The following is a 22702-nucleotide window of genomic DNA, read 5'->3' on the forward strand; positions in this document are numbered from 1 at the left end:
GGGGTAATCGAGAAAGAATAAGAAAAGGATTTTCCCTCACTGAATAGAACATCATTTTCTCAGGGAAAACGATATATGCAAATCATATTCATGCACCTCCAAAATCACATTTTCCTGGGAAAATCATTTCTTTGCCAATTTACGCTCGCAATCATACAGAGACTTTTAGTATTATTTTTCATACCCATTCAAGAAGATACATCTTCTCTTTGTCCAAGCTCATGTCTGAATTTGGCCTCCCACAGAGAACCTCAAGAGCAACCACCCCAAATCCAAATACATCAGCCTTTTCTGTTAGATGCCCGCGCATAGCATACTCCGGTGCTAAATAGCCACTTCAATGATAAAAGAAGACGGTCATTAATTTGAAATATAAAACAAACAATTTAAGTAAGCAACGGAAAAAAGTTACATTGTCCCAGCAACCCGAGTGCTTATGTGGGTCTTCTTGTCATCGTATAGCTTGGCCAAACCAAAATCTGAAATTTTGGGGTTGAGATGGGCGTCAATAAGAATATTACTGGCCTTGACATCTCTATGTACAATTCGGAGTCTCGATTCCTCGTGAAGATAAGCTAGACCCCTCGCTGTTCCCAAGCATATATCATAGCGAGTTGCCCAATTAAGATGCAAACCACTCTTTCCTGTTCATGCATACCAAATGTAGCAAAGTGTCCATTAAGGATTACATTGATGTGAAAATAGGTTACTATGAATCTTACAAAAGTTTATAGTTCCCACAAAGGATCTTACCAAAGAGTGCTTGATCAAGGCTCTTGTTCTCCAAGTACTCATAAACCAGGAGTCGCTTATTTCCCTTGATACAACATCCATACAATTTCACAAGATTACGGTGTTGCACAGCTGATATGGTAGCAATTTCTGTTACAAACTGACTTTTTCCTTGTTGGGATGAAACCGAAAGTTGCTTCACAGCCACAATTCTCCCGTCAGGAAGTTTTCCCTAAAAGAGTTTCACAATTCAACCGAAAAAGTTAAATGAATAATATTGTAATGTGTCTAGTAAAATATAAAAGTTCAAAAAAATGTATCAACCCATGCATTACTGACTCATGCTGTGTAGTGTACGACTGCATCAAATAATTAATATTGTTCTTGGGTTTTCGATATGTGCTTTTATGCTTCTTATATAGTATTCCTTGATTGAAAAGTAAACTTACCTTATAAACAGGTCCAAATCCTCCCTCTCCAAGCTTATTTGCAAGGATGAAGTCTTCTGTAGCAGACCTCAACTCTTCATAAGTAAAAGTATTTGGTCTAGAAGCTATTCCAAGTAGTTCTGCAAATTCAGTATGAATGGTATGTTATGGCTATGCATCTTTATCCAAAAAATCCCTTGAAATCCCTTTATTGTTTTCTTTTAGTGAAAAAACGCAAGGGTGTTTTTGTCATTGTATAATGAAAATTTTGTAAATATCAAAAATCTCAATAGCATTATAAAAAAAAAAAAAGGTCTTTATTGCATAGATTTCACAAGCACCCATAGACTTTATCAACTAATTATTTAGGAATATTAGAGTTACCTTCATCTTCATCATTGCTTCGACGCTTTCTTCTTCGAATTAAAGAAAAGACCACAAAGACAGAAACAAAGCTTACAACTCCAATAGCAACAACAATCCCCACAATCAGACCTGTTCTATTCTTCTTATTCGTAGTATTTGGTGAGGTATTCCTAACGGTGGGTGTGAAATCTGAAGAACTTAGTGGTTAATATCATCAAAGAATCATCAACTCTACAGCTTAAAATTTGTAATTTTTCGTATCTTTTCTAACATATTACCTAGAGTAGCACTGATGGCCGAAATGGTAGGTCCATATGTACCTTGAGCAGGTATACAACAAGTCCCTTTTCCAGCCCAAAATAGATGGATTTCAAGGAAGTTCTCAGATACCTGAGCCGTAAAATTTTTTCGAACAACTGTAAAAGAGGTCCCACGTGCTTCCTTACGTATGTCAAAGTCTTTTTGCTCCAAGTTTCCCTTAAGCATTAACAAGTAGAAAACTTCAAAATCAATTGTGATCCTTGGGACCATGGTTTTAAATCTTGTCTGGGACTGAGATGACTTGGAGTCATCTTTAGTATCATCCATGAGTGAGACGGACGGACATGGCAGCACACGTTTGAAGAATCTCGCGAGACAAACGAGATGAATTGGACGATATTTTGAAAATCTCATCCAACTCAACTGAGATTGTATATTGTAACAATTTTTTTTTTTTTTTAATTTAAATAATCATTATCTAAATAAAATACGATTTTATGAATAAACAGCTTCTAATCTACCTTATTTTATAAAAAATTTATAATAATTTTCATATATATAGATATATAGGGGTCAGGTTCAGCAGCCAGCATTAGGAAGCCAACGATTTGTCCTATGTCTTAAAAGTTTCAGAGTGAGCTGATTTTTTTGTAAGGATGATTTCTATGATGAGGAGATCATCCTCACCAAAAATCAACCAAATCTGAACCTTATAGCCCCATCAAAAGTGATTAGAATTGTGGACCATCAATTTTTTACCGATAATTTGCAAACCACTTTTGATGGATTTAGAAGGTTCAGATTGGGCTGATTTTTTGTGAGGATGATCTCCTCACCATAGAGATCAACCTCACAAAAAATCAGCTTAATCCAGAACTTTTAAGCCAAATAGGACAAAATTAGCTCCCTAATGTTGGTTACCAAATGCCACCATATGTATATAATTGTAAACCGAGTTAAACGGTTTATCTTGACCGAGACGATTCGGTCTCATCCATGAACGAGACAAGACGTCAAACCGAGTTTCGACACCATGCTTGGGACACAAAATTTGGGTACAAATGTCAAAAACACAAACCTGAAGATAGATATCGAAAACACGCCTTCCAGTACTCTCCCACCTATTAGAATCTGGGAAATCTGTGAAATCTCTCTCCGCAAATTGTAGGACTACAGTGTAATTTCCATTCTCAAGTCCCAGGCCATAGTATCTTAGTGATCCCGGGGATATCCTTGCCGTTTGGAACAGCTCCGAGTCTAAAATATTCGGGAATTGAGATTGATATGATCGGGTATATGATGCATTGTTGATATCAGCAAACCTTCCAGTGCTGCTAACAGCCCACTGTTCTCCATCATTCACAAAATATGAAGCTGGGCCAAGTGTGGCATTGTCCCTGTGAAACACAGTCCCATCTGAAGACGTAAGCTCCTGCCCACCACACTTGACAGCAAAGGAATCTGCAAATCAACAACATTCAAGATTTACTTGCTACATCTCTGAATATTGTTATGTTTATGACATCAAGGTGTGTATCTAGCCAACACTGATTGAGTATATAAAGCAAAATTTTCAAAATCTCTGCAGAAGGAAAGAAGAAAAATATCACTTACAGCGTGGACTAGCCCGATTGCATGGAAAATTCCGTTGAAGACAATTCAATCCTGAAGACAAAACACTGGATGCAAAAGAATAATGTATCTTGATTAAAAGAAACCAGGGTGTAATGAAGTTGTACACGTATCATCTATGAAGATTCAGTGCAAAATGGCTACATGTTTAAAGGAAAAAAGATTTCTTGCTTCTCTCTTTTTTTCCCTCCTAAATTGTCACGTGTTACATGTATTGGAAACGCATGAATCCACTTCTCCATATATATATCACATCGTTTAGTTTGTGTGACTGATCTCCATGATGAGGAGATCCACCTCCACCAAAAAAATCAGCGATTGACTCATGTGGACCCTGGTCGTATCAGTAGCATTCGGCAGTCAAAACTTAAGGAGCTCCTATACGGTTTAAAAGTCTTGGAATGGGCTGATTTTTTGTGATGATGATCTCTATATGAGGAGATCATCACAAAAAATCAGCCAAATCCTAAACGTCTAACCCTATTAAAAGTGGTTTACAAGTTGAAGAATTGTGGAGCCTCGACTTTTACCATTAATTTGTTAACCACTTTTGATGGGGTTAGAAGTTTCAGTGTAATACCCCGAGTTCCAATTTATATCTCGAGGAAACCAAACATTAAAGTTTTTAGAAAATTGTTATTAGAAGAACTTAGAATAAAATAAGTATATTTTATTTTGTTCATTTTTAATGAAATTTAACTTCGCCATTAAACTCAAAATAGTCAAAAAATATACTATAACCTGTAAGCACGCTCGAATTCAAGTTCGGACGAAGAAGTGTTAAAATCCTTGAATTTCGTGTTAGATGGGACTCAAAAGGGGAAATCTTCGTTAGAATGAGAATTAATAAAATCTGATTACACCATTAGGTCTGTGACGAAAAATTATAGAGAATGGAGTACTCATTCGTCAAATTCTGAATTCGGAAAGTGAAGTTATCGTCAAAATAGAAATAGAGGAGAAATACCAACTTTGCCCTCAAGTCTTAAATAAGGGAAAATCTGATTTCTTACTCTTCACTTTTCTTTTCTCTAATAACTCTCAAGCCCTAGCTCTTGGAGAACTAAGGGTTTCTACCTTTTTCCCCTTTAGATTCTTTGAAGTCGAGTGACCGTTGAACTTCGATAACAAAGAAGGAGTTGAAGTCAGCGTCAAGTTCTACAAGCTCATGGTCTTTGAACCAAAGTTCTCTTTTGTTCTCTCCGTCTCTCACCTAAAATCAGCAAGTGGGTTTCGACTCATCCCACTTGAGGGTTCATTTACTTGGGAAATGATTGTTCTTCATCATAAGAGAGAGAGGGGATATTGTCTCTAAGAATAGTGCAGCCACCCGAGCATTTCGCATCCAAGACCATGAATCTTGACCTTCGCGTCACTCTTTGCCTCTGATCAACCGTAGAAAGCTATACAAGTAGGATGCCTTCCCTTCTACCCTCATGTTGTATGATATTTTCCATAGGACATAGATTTAACCATTGATATTTGTAGAAAAATTGAATTTATTGGGAATTCTTGGATGATCATTACAAATGCCCCAATAGTGGTATTTATAGACCAACTATCCTATTACAAGAATAATCTAGAATAATAAACCAACTATCCTATTGTAGAAGATTACAGGAATATTCTAGAAAGTTAAGAGTAATCAAGAATAATCAAGAAGAATATCCTATTTTCTTGATTCTATGAGATTAGATTTCCGGATTCTTCTACACTCCCCCTCAAGTTGGTGCATAGATGTCAATCATGCCCAACTTGCTTATCAAATGTTCAAAATTAGGTCTAGCAAGCCCCTTAGTCAAGATGTCGGCTGTTTGCTGACTAGAAGGCACAAACGACAAGCAAACAGTTCCAGCTTCAATTTTTTCCTTAATGAAATGTCAATCAATCTCAATGTGCTTCGTCCTATCATGCTGGACAGGATTGTGAGCAATACTTATTGCAGCCTTTCTGTCGCAGTACAGCTTCAGAGGAAGTTCCACAGTCATCTTGAGTTCTTCGAGGATTCTGTATATTCACAATACCTCACAGATCCCTTGAGCCATTGCTCTAAACTCAGCCTCTGCACTACTTCTGGCAACAACATTTTGCTTCTTGCTTCGCCAGGTAACCAAGTTTCCCCACACAAAGGTGCAATACACTGAAGTAGATCTCCTGTCATTCACCGTACCTGCCCAATCTGCATCAGTAAATACCTCAACACTCTTTTGATTTGTCTTTTTGAAAAACAGACCTTTTCCAGGAGTAGACTTTAAATATCTCAAAATTCGGTAGACCACCTCGAGGTGTTCTTCATAAGGTGGGATACCTTAGAGCATATTACAGCTTTTGAGATCCAGAATTTCTTCTACTTATTTCCTGAAGAACGTTAAGTGTAAAGGCGGTTTCTGTATAGTGTAGAGATAAGCGGGGTTCACATGCATTGCCTCTTGATAGGCTTCGACGTGAGGGGTCTCCTGGGCTAGTTAGTGATCACTGTTAGTCTATAGCCGTCAAACGGTCGACCTCACCATTAGTTGAACTCAATATTGGGTTCTTGGTCAACGGCCAGTCTGAGCCAGATAAATGGTCATCCAACCATGGTATACTAGACCGGCCACAAAATCAGATTCTAACGATGGGATTCCACGTCGGATTTGAAGTTTGGAATATCGAGTTGCCATAGCCGAGGCAGTTATATCGGCGTGATCCTCTGCTCTCTTAACGACTACACTGCCGTGTTCGTATTATGTATCTTTTCCTTAATTGTAATGTTGATAGACGGTTTCCTTTCGAAAGTTGTATATGCTACTTTAAATGATAGATTGAAATTTATTGTAATTGTGTACTAATTATACTTTGACAATTCTCGTATATTACATTATGAAAAATTTGCATAATTTAACTGTTTAGATGATTACTCATGCATGTATGACTCGTTGTTCGAATGGCGTTCATCCTGCTGAGTAACATCCCCTTGTTACTCACCCTATCCTTCACCCCTTTCAAATTGCCCAGCTTCTGAGGAGCTTGTTTACGAGGAGCTATTCGAGGAGGTTCTTGTAGAAGGTTATATCAATGATCTGCAACCTCCCTCAATTTGAAGATTACTTTAGGAACTCAGATGCTATGTTTTGATTTCAGATTTGTGGGAAATGATGTATTTCTTTCTGGGAGTTGTATTTTGGGATTTGGTGGATGTTGAGGATTGTCTCGGATGATGATTTTGACTTTTAGCTTCCACTACTTTGATTTGAGAGTATTCAGTATAAATTCCGCTGCGCTTATTTTTATCTCCTAGTATTATGGTTCTTGTATGTTCTATCAGGTTGCGTGCATGTCTACCTCACACCTCGAGATTTTTGATCAATGAATCCTCGGGATTCGTGTTTGGATTTCGGGGCGTGACATTCAGATTGGGTTATATTTTGTGATGATGATCTCCTCACCTTAGAGATCATCCTCACAAAAAATCAACCCTTTTCGAGACTTTTAACCCATATAGGACAAAACTTTGGCTTCATTTTGGTTCCCTAAGTTTTGGCTGTAGAACCTAACCCTATTTATCTATAAATAGCAAGATGCTTTTGTGTAGAAGAGCAAACAACGGGTTGATTTTCATATATTATATCATAAATGTGACAAAGTATTAACTTTTGATTTCGACATCATTTTTTATCAACAGGGAAATGGAAATATTTGTGGAGATCAATACAATTTTCTTAGGAACGATGGGAATATTGTGGAAACAACATAAATTCTGAGGAAATTATTACTAAAATTATAGAAAATAATTAAACAGTTTAATAAACTCATAAGTTATCAAAATACCATACACAACTATATGGAATGTGAAGATAAAGACCAACAATGTTCTACTACACTTTAATGCAAGTATTTGAGAACATGGAAGGAACCAACTTAGTAAGTTGGTAAATCATAAGTGGTAATTTCAGAAACTTTGCTTCAAAACTTTACTTCATGTGTTTATCTACCAAAAAAAAAAAAAAAAAGAATCACAAAATACCTTTTGTCCCATAAATCATTACAAAAATATTGCTTATTCACCATCCCAAGTTGGAGAAAGGTGCACATATCATTGTCTATGCTAATGCAATGCAACATCATAAAGGCGCATCTCATAAGCTAAGGAGCCACCCTGACACCACCACACATGGGGAGATGAGACGAGCATTAATTTTGGAATCTTCTCCTATTAAATCATGTGGCAACACCTCCTTTTGTCCAAGTAGTGACTCCTCAACTAGAGAGCCACCCATTGGGTATTACATCACAACAGCTAAAAGCAGGTGATATAGATAACATTTTAGAATGCCAAAATATGTGCATTATATGGCATCTAGATAATGTACCTGTTGTTTGAACTATCAATTGTGAAGTTATTCACCACCAAGTTCCTACATAAAAACCACAAATGAAACACAATTTCAGTGCTATGGTTATCCTAGAAGATATATTTTACATAAGCATATACTAAAAAGTGTAACTTTTGTATAATTATAGAGAAATGAAGCATTAGTTTTCTTTTACAAGTAGTTGACTTATAAAAAGAAAAGAGAAAAGCCAATCCTAAGAAGTAGTGAAGATCTAAAAAGGCTTCAAAGAAACAATAAATTGACACTCCAGAGCACAAAGATCTGAACAAAACTCTACCCTCCTCCATAAAAAAAAGATCTAATATAAACGTAAAATCCCCAATGAAGGTCCCTTTATACTCTTTAGATGCCTTCAACCATTTGTACATAAGGCATTTTTCGTAAGAACAATAGCTTGAATATCTTCCTCTTTTCCATCAAATAGCCTTCTATTTTCATTTTTTCCCCATAAACACCAACAAACAACAAAAAAAAAAACTTCTAAAGCAACCGACCTTTAGAAGAAAAAAAGCACAAGTAGACAACATCTATAATAGCCGATGTAGGCATCGCCAATGATGAACTCATCCCAAATCAGCGATCAAGAATAAGTCATCAATCTCATTACAAATTATCAAACTCTACTTGGTTGGTGGATGATACATCATAAGTTGGGGACTTTTGAACTAATTATGACAAACTTACTAGACCACCTAAATCTTATAGATCAAGGTACTAAAAATCAATGTGGAATGTGAAAGTGAATGTCCATAACAATTGTTAGTTGTTACACTGTGAGGGAATTATGCACGAAGATGAGCATGATTATGTTACTTGAAAAACACAATATAATTGTTCATAAATCCTTGTTCCTCGAGAACCTTGCACTTGATAAGCGACACCTGCCTCATAAAATTCACTCTCTTTTCTAACCTTCTTTTATCATAACCTAATCTAACCTTTCAAAAGTCTTTGCATATGCAAATCAATTAATTCAGACACCTCCAGAACTATATAGGTTACTAACTATGATGTACATGCTTACTTATATATTTTCTTATTTTTAAAATTTTGTAATTAGTAAAATATTAATAATTTCACATAATTAAACAATCGACTAAATCCATGTGCTCACATACCGACTAAATGCATGTGCTCACATACTTATAATATAGATTGAATACATGTATTGTAGCATTTTCATAATTGTTTTCCAAAGTTTTAAAATAAATATAAATTTAGTTTTTTATTAAACAATCCATCAAAAAAAAGTTTTATATTAAACAAAGTTTATGTTAATTAATTTTTTTTTGTTCATTCTAGGATATTTGAGTTTGTTGGGTTCATTTCTAGTGGCCCCAAGTTGGTTTGACAAAATAAGCGGGAGCAGGGGTAGTTTTCTTGATAGTAGGATCGGTCCTAAAGTCCCCTCGTTAAACTTTTACGCCTCGCTAAGTAGGCAACAAAGGCTTTGTCCATTTGCACGATGAGGAGGCTAATGGGTGTTGGCTGGGTGGAAGGTTTGAGGTCGGAGGAGCAAAAGTGGTTGAAGGCCAGTCAATTGAGGAATTGTCTAAATGGTTTTTGGATAATATTTTGGATGTAGGGCTATTGGTCAGTATGTCTATCTGGGAAAGAGGATGATGCTAAGGTGAATCGCCCTGGGGAGGAACAAGGAGATTGGATTGTGCTTTGCTAAAATATTTGTGTAAAACTCATGTCATAAGAGAAGAGTGTCAACGAAGGAAGGATGGAAAAATGTTGACGTGTCGATGGCATTGAATGTGGGGAACCCAATGCTTCAAAATGAGGCTCCGAGGTTAAGCATCATGAGACCTTTGTGGGCCATCGACAATAAGAGGATTTCAAGGTGAATGGAAATGTTGGTAAAAGAGTTCAAAACTTGGAAAGTGACGTCAGTGATCTTTTTATGAGATCGGTTTGGGAAGGAGGTTGGGACATTCTATCATGAACAACAATGACAATTAAGATCTTTTCCAAGAATGTTAGGGGTGATAGGTCTAAAAGGTTTCTGGTCAAATCAATGATTCTTTACATGCGTCCACATAAGGTGGTGCTTCAAAGACCAAGCTAGCTAGTTTTGATGAGCGATTAGTTACAAAGCTAGAAGAAAGCAAGGATAAAGGTTGGTAGCATTGGCCTATTACTGGCACAGAGTGGGAAATAATAATAAGTTCATTGTTGTGGAAGATGTGCTTGTTGGAGTGTTTTCAATGCTTGCTCTATGCAAGCTCATTGGGGAATATTTTTGGTGGGTGTTTCATTAGAAGGAGCTTGATGGTGTCAAATGTATTGGGACCTTCCTCAATGCTTAGGAGGGGACTTCAATGTGATCTAGTTCTCCATTAAGAAGAATGGTGGCTCTAGCCTTACCTCAAATATGGGAAGTTTGTTAATAGGTCTCTGATTGATTTACTTCCTTGTGGTAAAATTTTTGCCCGGTCGAACAATCTAGAGAATCCATTGCTTAATAGGCTAGATTGATTTCTTGTTTCCTACAATTAGGAGGAGCATTTTTGTTCAATTTGTAAGGAATGTGTTCCTAATCCGGCACTGGATCATTGACGCATTATGCTTGTAACCGATATTGTAAGAAGTTGTCACATTGCTTTGTTTTGAGAATATGTTTCAATATTTTAGAAATGTTACCCAAAACAATCTTGAATGTGCACTCAAATCTTGTAAAACTACATCACAGATTCATAGATCTAATGCTTTTACCCCCCCCCCACCCCCACACACAAACATATTCATCAATACCTTGAAAATAGTAGAAAACCCCATGTACGACTTTGATCTGCTCTACCAATCGAAAGAAAAAAAAAATGTTTGCAGGTTTTAGTTCAAATGGTCTATTTGTTTTCACATACATATAGGAATCAACTTCTAGAGATACAATGGAGTTTAAAAAAATTTTAAGGGCTGGAAAGTCCAATTTCCCTAAATTCCGAAAAGGAATGGAATGCAATTTCAAAGCTTCAATGAAAATAATGTCATAACAAAATTTTGTAAGTTAATATAATGTCACCACAATGACAACTTATAGCCATGGAAATCATGGCCATTATAAAAGATAAAAGTCATAATTCCAATATCCAACCAATGACTATTGCACTCATTTTCTTCAAACTTACAGTTGTAACTTTGGTTCAGTAACCCAAGAAGGAAGGCTTCCCGAAAATCCATTGTAAGACAAATCTCTGTAGTCACAACATATAAGCCATCATCAATGTCACTCCACCAAACTAACAAAATAATATGAGTTAAATTAGACACTAGAAAAAAGTGTGATGTGACATCCATTGTCATTCTTCTAATTTTTCACAATTTATTGTCAACTCTATAATCTAATTTTCCATGTATCATCGAGTGTGATTATTCGTATCCATATAAGATGAAAAAAGAAAAGCATATACCGAATCGATTTTAGGATATTAATCAAATATAGGGATGACATAAGACTGAAACAGATGAAAAAGGATTCACTGCGTCTCAGATTTCACATCATCTGGCAAGATAAACGAGATCACTCAGACGATATTTTGTAAATCTAAGCCGAGGCAATAAAACTTGACCGAGTCAACTAAGATTGTGTATATTTTGATTAAAATAATTTACTTTTTTAGAATTTAAATATTTTTTTATATACATAAAACATGATTTTAGGACTAAAAATCTTCTGATCTACTTTATTTTATTAAAAAAATTATAATTAATTTCATTTAAATATATATGAATAAATCATTATAAATCGAGTTAAAGGGTTCATCTCGTCCGAGACGAGTTGTGTCGTATGATACAACTCGGACTCGTCCATGGACGAGGCGATATGTCAAACCGAGTTTTGAAACCATGATCTTATTTCATCCTACATTTTCATGATCCAGATCTACTCAAAAAAATATAGAATAAGAAAAAAAAAATGATAATAGCAAGATATGTTAAATTTATAGAGACAGAAAGCACTAATGAATAGATTTAACAAAAGTAGATCGAACTAAGTCAAATGAACATACATATTGCTAAGTGACAGAATTTTCCAGGGAGGCAAATTGCCAAATAATCGATTATTTCCAAGAAACCTGTACATGGGGGGAGTATAGCAGTACAAATTAATTAAGAAGAAAATGTATGAACTTAGGAAAGATAGGAAAGAGTTTGGTAAAATAGGTTTTCCTTACAAATAAGACAGTGAGCTCAAATTGAAGAGAGACTCAGGAAGTTCTCCAGTTAGATCATTGAAGCTCAAATCCCTATAAAAGTAGAACAATCATGCGAGTAAGAAAAAAAAATAGGAGTAAGAAATAATAGATGACTAAGAAAAATATCTTACAGATGTGCCAAATGTCGGTACTCTCCAATATTGGATGGAATAGTACCAGATATATTGTTATTCCTCAAGATCCTACAAAACATGCACATCTTATCATTAGAAAATTTTGAGATGCAAAGGCAAATAAAAGAAAAAATAAACATATAAATTAGTAAATACTATATGGATAAAAACCATGTTCACTTACAAGGTTATCAGAACCTTCATATCCCTAATAAATGCTAATGAGGAGCTCGCATTGGATAAGTCGCTTATTCGCCTATAAGATTGTATATAGTCAGTGAAATAAATTTTACACTAAAGTTCTATACTTCATAATATATATGACCATGTAGAGCCTCAACCGATGTCCTCATTTGGGCCACATTGACTACCTTGCTAGCCCAGATGATACCTCCTCCCTCTAGAGTTGATGGTCTAGATTAGGATTATTTTTAAAAAAATCTTTTTGCCTGATCACCGGATTTGAAAAATGGATGGCTACTAAACCCCAAAATTTAAAATCAAAATCCAACAATGAAAATACATCTTCTTTTTTTTGGAGTTCTTAAAAGTTTGCACTTCAAATCCATGTGGCACCAAATCATGTTTTTGGGTGCCACAATATTTCTGCATTACAAGTTTAGATATGATGACACGCCATTTTTGGCATACAAAACACGTGCTCGGGAGGGGAGGGGATGGGGGGCACAGAGATGAGTTAAGGTTTGGTTTCCATTGAAGCCGGTTTTCTTACCATGGAGATCTCCATCACAAAAAGATCAGTTTTTTTTAAAACTTCTAACCAAACCAAATGTCGAGTTCAAGTTAATGGTAAATGGACAGTCATTATTTTTAGAATTTGGATTCTATTTTATATGGCTACAAATGCCTAAAGGAGCTGATTTTTAGTAAGGATGATCTCCATGGTGAAGAGATCATCTTTGTGTGTGTGTGTGTGTGTGTGTGTGTGTGTATGTGTGTGTATAAAGTGAAAATAAGTAAAAGACTATAACACTTACAAATCAGTCAACAAGGTTAAATTAGAGAATGTAGAAGGTATTGAGCCATTGAAAGAGTTTCCTTGAAACCTCCTACAAAAACATTTGCAAGTTAGACGATTATTAAATGAGTGGAAACAATAACTAATGTATACAAAAAATACCTAAAGGTATAGAATGCCATAAGATGTATATGGTGAGGGAAACATGCTTATTATCCTTAATGTTCTTCAATTATGCAGAAAATGGGAAAGAAATATAGAGTTAAACTAGTAATGCATCTCATGATATTATCTTACAGAGAATTAAGTTGCGTCCAATTCCCTATGAAGTTAGGTATCGTTCCTGTGAGTTGGTTGTCTGATGCCCACCTGAGAACCCAAACATGTTTTACTCAATAACACTAAGCACAACACATATTTATTCACTAAAACATTTCAATATGGCGATGCTATTTAAAAAAATATGCTTCAATTGATTAAATAATACAAAATGCCTAAATATTTCAGAAACCCAAAAAAAAGAGGGAGAGAGTGCAAGCACTTACACAATCTTCAATTTTTGTAGGTTAGAAAATGAGGATGGAATATCACCTCTCACTCCAGTGCTATCGAAGTACCTGTCAAAGTAAATATTGTTAAGGAAATTAATTTTTGATTTTCCAAATATTATCATATTCAAATGTATTTGACTATCTGTCATTTATTATTAAATGCATGGTGAATTAATGGTATAATTATTTGGAACCACACGTTGAATTGCAAAACTTCTTATTCTAAATAAATTGTTATGCCAATACAAGTTTTAACAAAGAACTTGTATTCAGTGTAAGACCACACCCAAAAAGTTTACATTCACCAATTTAGTTAGGTCCTTCTCCACGGAAACCATTTGTAATTTTTGATATTTTTTGGGTTGCAACACACTTACGAGGCATTCCCCCTTTCGATTGTATGTAGGCATTATATAGCCATTAATATAGCTCACTGCCTAGACCCAATAAATTACCAAATTGCTTGCTAATCCATAATCTGATCCATTATAACCCAATGTGTATCATAAACTCCATCACACCATTATATTGTTACAACATATACTTTTGAACCTTGGTCTTCGCCTCCCTGTTCTTCTGCAAAAAATTTGATCCTTCAACTGATTTCTTTTGTGTAGGTCTACCACGGGCTCACACAAAAGCTCCTAAAATGAACATTATTAGCACTGCTTAAGATTTTCTACCATTTACAAAAAGGTCCTCTTAGATAAATTATGCTTTTTTATGTAATTAATTGAGGTAAAGAGTTTATTCAGATTTTGTTTCCTAGTAAAAACCATTGGCAAAATTCAAAACTTCTACAGAATTTACAACATTTTTTAAGAAGAAATCATAAAAAGGTAAATAACTCAATTCAAACTTACAATTGATCCAAATTTCTCAAATTCCCCAGCTCTGAAGGAAGTGGTCCTGAGAAGTTGTTTGAACCAAAAGCCCTGGAAAAAAAAAATTTTAACCATCCAAATAAATATGATGGATTGACTATTAGCTACAACTTTGACATTCCAGAAAATAATGATTGATCATTACGGTAATGCATCTCAAGGTCCTCATACTATCCAAGAGGCAATTCATTAATCAAAAGGTCTAGAATACAAGCTGTTGAGTGCATATTTTCCTCCACTCGCGGGTGTGTCATACCCCAGTTAGGTCCTGTGACCCTCTTATATTCATAGTTCTCCCCTTCTCCCACAGACCGGTCTTTTGGAGTAGTTGGTTGGTTAACATGGTATCAGAGCGCTAGATTCATATCAGTCATGGGTTCGAATCTTTCCACCCTTATGGGTGAGGGAGAGTGTTGAGTGTGTCTTTTCCTCCACTCTTGGGTGTGTCATACCCCAATGAAGCCCCGTGACCCTCTTACATTCACAGTTCTCCCCTTCTCCAAAAGATTAGTCTTTCAGAGTAGTTGGTTGGTTAACACGAGCATTGGTGATCACCAATATTTATGATTCCAAGCAAACTTGTAGCTAATATAGGACTTGCACTAGTGGTTCAAATTTGTACCCAAAAAAAAAAAAAAAAAAAATCAGCAACAAAGAGAGAACCAAAAAGTCAGAATTAGGAATAGCTTACAAGAAGATTAGATTTGTAAGGTTTCCGAGTTCCTTGGGAAGGTTTCCTGACAATGCATTATGGCCAATAATCCTAATGACATTTAGAAATATAGAAAAGTTAGCAAATGAGAAGCACATGTGCATATTGTGGTGCATATTGGTAATCAAAACAGGTCCTTAATAATGAGTTTTAGATCAAAATGGAAGCAAACATACAGGTATTGCAATTCAGTTAAACTTCCAATGAAAGCAGGAAGGGGCCCTGTTAAGTAATTGTTACCCAAATTCCTGCAAGAAATAAAGGAAAAAATAATTAATAAATAGTGGTATTTAAAATGTGAATGACACAATGGTGGTATTTTTTTGGTTTTGTTTTTAGCTAGGAAAGTGAGATTAGTGTTCAGTAATCAGTAGGTGAAGGGCGGGTTTTGAACTTAGGCCGTGGTATCAAAACTCACAAACTTCAACCAACTTAAAACATTGGAACCTTCAAGTATTTGTACGTAAAAGGTAAGTAACACTTAAAAGAGTATTCTTACAAATTGACGAGGGTTGTCAAATTCACGAGCTCTTCTGGAAATGCTCCAACAACGTTCATGTCATATACTTTCCTTTGAAAGAAAAAAAAAAAGATGGAAATGCAGACAAATATAATGATGAGTCATGGATCGGACTTAGTCGAACAATTCATACCATCTATGACCGGTAAAATCCTTTAAAATCAGTTTAACTAGATTTAAAAAATACAAATTTTTATTTAAATAATAATTTTTATTATAAACAAGATCAATAACTTTTCAATCACAAAACATTATTCTTTATAAAATAAGAACATTGAAATTTTAGAAGTTAATTTATTCATACTAGCGGGTGGGGTGACATGTGCATTTGCACATGATTTACAAAAAACAATATTCATACGAGTAGAATTGTCTTTATAATTATTTATATATATTTTTTATAGATAATCTATGTATAATTTTTTTTAAATTAGAGAGGTTTGTGTGGCAATAAAATCTCTCATAGAAAAAAAAAAGAAAAAATAAGAGCTGATATTGCCACACCAACTTTTGATAATGCCAATCCAAGATGTGAGCTAATCTTTAATGATTTACATATGATGAATCGGGGTGGCGTTAGCAACATTGGCGTGGCAATAGAATCTCTCTAAAAAAAAAAAATTCCTTTTACCTTGGATAAAGAAGATGAAATGATTCAAGTTAATGAGAGATTAAAACAACTGAAACAAACAAGTTATGAGAAAGATTAAGATTCCCAAACTCTGAAGAAATCAAAAAAGAAAATTTTCTAATCTCAAGCAACAAATATTATATACCTATACATATAGGGTAGTGTTCCTTTGACAAAATCCTAGAAAACATTCTAGACAAAGCATTTTGTCTTATATGTGCTAAAAATTTCGGAATGGGCTGATTTTTTGTGAGGATGATTTTTATGGTGAGAAAATCATGCTCATAAAAAATCCCGAAACTTTTTAACCATATAAGACAAAACTGTCTTAGAATGTTGTCTAGGATTTATATATATCTCGCTGAAATTGAAGGAAAGAAAGAGAAAGAAGAGTTATACTTACAAATGGGTAACTCGGCAAATGGATTGGTTATTGACATTGAACGAACAATTACATTTAATGGCGGGACTATAGTAATTGTTGTCGAAGTTTGTTGTGTCAGTGGCGCTACCAGTGCACAATTCTCCGCTTATGTTCCATCGAGTCGACTCAAAAATCCTCCAACGTTGAAATATGGTATTTAAAGCCCTTGCTACATTTACATACATATTAAAAAGCCCCCAAAAATGTTAAAATAAAATGATATTTACTTCTTCCTTAATAATAATAATAATCTTTATTATCTTTTTTATTATAATGAAAGAAGGGGGAGTAGAAGTTGTTTGACACCAAAATTTGGATTCCAAAAATGTCGTCATCTTAACATTTGAAGTTAATATAATCAGGGTTATTTTAGTCAAAAACCAATAACATCTTCTAGTTAGTATAATAGGAGAAGGCGGAGTTCGACACCAAAAATTTGAATCTCACAAATGCCTAATTCTTAACATTTAAACTTAATATAATCAGGGTCATTTTGATAAAAAATCAAAAAAATTGCAAATGATGAGATGAATTTTCAACATTCCAAAAATATCCCTTTTAGAGAGATTCTATTGTGAAGAGACCATCCTATTCCTTGAAGATCTATTTAACGATCTCATATAGGTATGTCTAGACGTGGTTGAAAGATATGTCCCCCGGGCTCTTATGATTCCTATGAATCTTGGACTTCGGTGGCTACTGCAATGGTTATCGTCACCTGTTAAGGATTCAACAATCGGCGTACCGGGAGCTAAGAAAACTCCCTTCCACTGATTGCTTTGGGAGCTCTTCGCAATCTCCCTGTGTAGTTCACCACTTTTTATTCACTTTTGAACTCGATAGTTTTTCTTTGTTGTCAAGTTCATAATTTTTATTGTCGAACTCACCACTATCTACTGTTAAGTTTACTACTTTTTATTTACTATCGAACTCGACGCTTTTTATTTACTGTCGAGTTCACCACTTTTTACATAAAAGGTGGTGTACTTGACACTAGTAAAATCCACCCATTTTCAATTTTTGAGTTTTTTTAGACTAAAATACATGGAAAGATCAATTAAAAACTTAAGATAACAACTTGTTTAGATAATTTCAATCCAAAAGAACCATTCTTGATCGATTTTCATAAAAAAAAACTAAGAAAAAAGTGAAAAAACCCTTGTTTTTTACACATATCTTCAAAACCTTTGAAAGTGGCTTTTTCTTCCTTCTTAAATCATTTCCGACGGAATGGAGTCTCCAAAACTCGATCGAGATGCCAAAAATTTAATTTATGAAAATGATGACGTCTAGGGACTGTCAAGAAAATAAAAGTTTACTAAATGGACTATTAAGAGACCGTCCAAAACTTAGGGACTATTTAGAAAAAAGTCCTTCCATTGGGATCCTCTAAGTAATTTTTCCTACATTTTTTTTTTTTTATGACTGTAAACTTTATTGAAAAAGAGTAACGATCATTGTGTAACTTGAGGGAAAAAAAAAATCTACGGTTATGTGATATGTTATTTTTTATTTATTTATATATATATTTTTTTTTGAATTTGTTTATCACAACTCAATATATTAGGATATTATTTTCGTAGAGTTTGAAGATTAAGGCATTTAGATCATTTTTTATTAATCTATTAGAGAATACAAAACTTGGAGTACGACTAAATAAACTCGGTCAGCTAGTTGAGGATCAACCCTACCTAACCCAAATGAGATTGGTTGAGTTAGTTAGGTTGGTCGGTCGAGTTGGTTCATTCCTCATTAATACTAGATAATTTAATAATGGTAAACATTTAATAAAAGTCAGTGGTATGTAAATGAACATGAGAAATTATAATCAAATTTAACGAAGAGGATAATGATGATTAACTAATTAAGTTACAACCTCTATTTTCTATTAATTGTAATTTCTAATCTATCACAATTTAAAAAATATATATATTTAAGTTGCAACGTAATCATTGGATGGTAATATAGAATTGCATGAACAAAAGCATTAATAACAAAGTAATTGATTTTTTTTTTTTTAAATAATCACAAGTCGGATAATCCGATCCATATGACCGAAGTCAACTCAATTTGATTCAGTCAACGCCTAGACCTGAGACCGATCCAAATTAATTGTGTCCGGACCTGACCTTAGTGGGCAAGTTGCAGCCCTACAATAATCTAGAAGACGACTGTGAACTGGTAAATAAAAAGACTTATTATACGGTCAACAAGACGACTATAAACTGAAAAATTCTAATCCACAAGATCGTAGGAGTCAAAGATGGGATGAAATTCTTAGACAATATGTTTTGACTTTTTTTTTTATTTTTTTGTTTATTAAATGTCGTTTGAAGGTGTAAAAATCAAATATCATCTTAATTGTGAAAAAAATAATCAAATTATTATTTTTTATAAAATTTTGTAATAAAAAATATATAAAAATATATTATATTTTATGAGAGTTGCTATTGACACCCCACCTTTTACTTATTAAATCCCAGTGTCTTAAATTATTTATCACCCCCTAATTAAAGATTAAAATAGATAATTCAGAAATTACAACAATTTGGTTAAAGTTATTACTTCAACATTAAAAAGCATTATAACACATTAAAACAACCACAACGGTTATTTATAATTAGGATTTGGCTCATATAAAATCTTAAATCTAAAAAAATTTAAATAAAAAAATAAATAAAATTTCTATTGGCACCCTAACTTTTACTTACATTAACTTATTTTAATTAGGGTGAGATAAAGTAAAAGTTGGCGTGCCAATATCCTCCGGTCCATCGGGTCCGATCTAATTGAACCACTCATCCCATCGATAAGATGGTATCAATTTTTGGATGAGTCGTGCACTCGTGCAACACTGCGTCCGACACCCGAGTTGACCCAACAGTGCATAGAAAATTATAGATTTATTTTCTCGTGATACAAATTAAAAAATCAACGATTTTCTATACACTGTCAGGTCAAGTCAGTGTTTGGACACAGTGTCCAACGCAGGCAGTAAAGCATTCTCCTCCTTGGATTTTGAGGAGATGTATCTAAAATGATGTTTGTAATTGTAGGGGTCGTCATCAAACATTCATCAACATGTTATGTGAATCTCGAGGACCATCAGTGGTTTAATTAAAACCCCTTAAATGATCCTCTGCTATGCTGTCTGACAAAGATCAAACCGTTTTCAATGGCCCACCCATATTTCCCCAGATTAAGATCATAATCAGACTTGAAAAACAAACTAGAGAGAGAGAGAGAGAGAGAGGTGTACGGTACCTTGTGAAGGGTCTGTAGTAGTAGGTTGAGCTTGTGATCTCTGAAGAATGCATAATACAGAGAATAACAAGATCGCAAACACATAGTCTCTCGACATGAATCTAATCTCTCTTAATTAAAAAATAAACAAATAGAGATCATAAAACCTCAAACAAGTTCTTGATGGATTTTGAGGGTTTTTTTTTTTTTTTGGGGGTGGGGATTTGGAGTTGCAGAGAAAAATTAATGGGTGAGCGTGAGAATATTAGGAGGAGAAAGTAAATGAAAACAAAGCTTTATGTATTATCTGTGATTATACACAGCAACAAATGTTGTGGGTTAAGATCTTCCATAGCCGTCAGAGTTGACTTGTATGTGTTGGAAAAAATCTGTAGAATTTTTCAAATTTTTGTGACCGTCTTTTTAAGTTATCATTTAATTATTGGATCCCACACTCTATTTGAGGTGGGACCACTTAAAAATTTATTATTCTCATTTAAAAGAATAATTTTATTTATTTAATTATTTAAAAAAATTTTGGTGAATGAGAAATCTACTCCAAACAATCCCTATTAATCATAGTTTGTTGTATGTAATTTGTAAAACTATAGAATTTATTAGTAAAATTTGTTAATCCCATATCGGATAGAAGTAAGAAATTTGTTTAATTCTTATATAAAAATTTTCATATCACTTAAATAAACATGAGAGAGAGACTTGGATAAGTCCATGAACACGTACAAATGGTCAATGGACTCAAAAAGGATTTAAATCATTGGTCCAAAAAATCTTTAATGCATGTGTGCGTAAAGGATGTAAATTTTGACAATTTGACTTTACGTGGGTGTGCACGACTTAGGACACCTCTTTTGATTTTTTGGATTGTCTCTTAAGAGACACCTTAATTTTTGCATTCAAAATTTATTTTCTCTTCTCTATTGTTTTAACTTATTTACATTTTGATTTCTTGTCTGTATTCTTTGAGAATACAAATTTAACGTTTCATTCACTAAATGTGTACATTGTAGTGTTGCATCTACACATGTGATCAATTATTTATTGATTTTGTTTATTTCTCAGATATCTATCGAATAACAGTCTAAATGTTTGTGGTTTTATGGAATGACTTGCAATTGGATTGACGAATTATATATTATTTTTTCACTGTTGTAGGTAATAATTATTCGAACAAAGCCCACTTACTACTGGTGAATAGACCTTAGAAAATATTAAAATATATGTTGAATTTTTCTCGAGATATGTATTTTATGCTTGAAATCTCGTCAGAGATGGAGATGACTAGTCCATGTCACCTTAGTATAGTCCAACAAAAAGTTAAACGAGATGACTAGGACAAGATAGTAAAACTTGATGCTTGAATTTCGTATAATTTAATTAAAATAATTATTTATTTTTAAAATTTAAACATATAAACACATTCAAATCTATCTAATTTTACAATAAAAAAATCTATAATTACTTATATACATATGAATAATAATATAAACTGAGTTAAAAGGGTTTTTTTTTATAATCTAAGATGAGTTGATTTGTCCAAGACAAATCAATCTATTTTATGATAGAGATGAGATGTCATACAAAATTTTGAAACCATGATATATTCTCTATATTTGATGAAAAGGTTAAATTTGTGTCAAAGAGTTTTAGGACAAGGATGGCAAAGACCTATTTTTAGAAAGATAATTGATATTGTCACACCGATTTTTACTAATGTTACATCAATTTTTAGGTAAATCATCAAAGAATTACACATAGTGTGTGTGGCGTTAGTAAAAGTTGGTGTGACAATAGTAACTCTCATTTTGAAAATATGTACTAAAAAGTCCCCTTCTAAAAAAATATGGACTCTTTAATACTCATTTTATCAAATATTAGTCTAAAAAGGATTTGTAGACTATTAACTTGTCAACTATTTTTTAGGTTTAAATTTTGAGAATATTCCTATATTTTAAAATTAACGACATGCCCTTAACTATGATTATCTCTTATAAATCAATATAAAAAAAAGATCCAAATGAAAAAAATAAAAATAAAACCCTTCTTAAATGTTCTTCGAATTGATTTAATTAAAAAATTAGCAAGTCGAGTCAAATACAATTATATTGATTTTATGAATAACTTTTAATAAATAAAAAAAATTGTTTTTATTTTTCACATAAATATTAAAAACCAAATAAATTGATTAAAATTTTTTTATTTAACTCGGTATATATTTAGATGAAACTACTCTAAAAAGTTGTTAAAAGGGTATTTCAAGTATTTTCCTTGAAAAAACTTTCAAAAATCCTTAATAGATTAATATTTTATTAAGTAGGACTTAAATGGTCCGTATTATTTACTAAGGGACTATTTGGTACATATTCTTAATAAAAATTCCTTCATAGTCATTGTCCCAAGAGTTTTCTTTTCATAGTGGAATTGATGTCGATCCATGGCCTAAATATTAAGGAAATCACGTAAATCTTTTTTTTTTTTTTTCTTTTTTCATGTGCGTTTTCTTTTCTTTTTTTTCTATATCATTTTTTTTATCGATTTTCTTGCACAACTCTCCTAATCAACAAATAGGAAACATTGGGGATCTTCTTTCTCGAATCATGATTTTGGGA

General features: G+C 33.6%; 1 protein-coding gene across 6 annotated transcripts in view; it reads right to left on the reverse strand.

Annotated features, from left to right (window-relative positions):
* LOC147388122 (putative LRR receptor-like serine/threonine-protein kinase At1g56140) overlaps positions 1-20426 on the reverse strand; it is a 36266-nt gene extending 15840 nt beyond the window's left edge. Inside the window, exons 1-23 of one of the 6 annotated variants that reach the window (XR_015171283.1) lie at positions 20097-20426; positions 16812-17001; positions 15757-15828; positions 15434-15505; positions 15237-15308; positions 14525-14596; positions 13656-13727; positions 13408-13479; positions 13130-13201; positions 12316-12387; positions 12129-12200; positions 11977-12048; positions 11812-11877; positions 10930-10995; positions 7772-7816; positions 3402-3466; positions 2866-3248; positions 1805-2003; positions 1545-1715; positions 1182-1300; positions 754-964; positions 413-644; positions 185-335 (exon numbers count right to left, since the gene is read on the reverse strand). Coding sequence is in view for 5 of the 6 variants with exons in the window: in XM_086420819.1 (XP_086276945.1) it covers positions 185-335; positions 413-644; positions 754-964; positions 1182-1300; positions 1545-1715; positions 1805-2003; positions 2866-3248; positions 3402-3466; positions 7772-7816; positions 10930-10995; positions 11812-11877; positions 11977-12048; positions 12129-12200; positions 12316-12387; positions 13130-13201; positions 13408-13479; positions 13656-13727; positions 14525-14596; positions 15237-15308; positions 15434-15505; positions 15757-15828; positions 16812-17001; positions 20097-20193 (2715 nt within the window). In the remaining variant the exon portion in view is untranslated. The remainder of the gene's footprint in view (positions 1-184; positions 336-412; positions 645-753; positions 965-1181; positions 1301-1544; positions 1716-1804; positions 2004-2865; positions 3249-3401; positions 3467-7771; positions 7817-10929; positions 10996-11811; positions 11878-11976; positions 12049-12128; positions 12201-12315; positions 12388-13129; positions 13202-13407; positions 13480-13655; positions 13728-14524; positions 14597-15236; positions 15309-15433; positions 15506-15756; positions 15829-16811; positions 17002-20096) is intronic. The other 5 variants (XM_086420819.1, XM_086420823.1, XM_086420821.1 and 2 more) reach the window with 5 other exon arrangements.
* Between the last annotated feature and the right edge of the window lie 2276 nt (positions 20427-22702).

The sequence above is a fragment of the Akebia trifoliata genome, chromosome 13 (genome assembly GCF_017979445.1).
Source record: "Akebia trifoliata isolate Shusen 1 chromosome 13, ASM1797944v1, whole genome shotgun sequence".
Classification (NCBI taxonomy): domain Eukaryota; kingdom Viridiplantae; phylum Streptophyta; class Magnoliopsida; order Ranunculales; family Lardizabalaceae; genus Akebia; species Akebia trifoliata.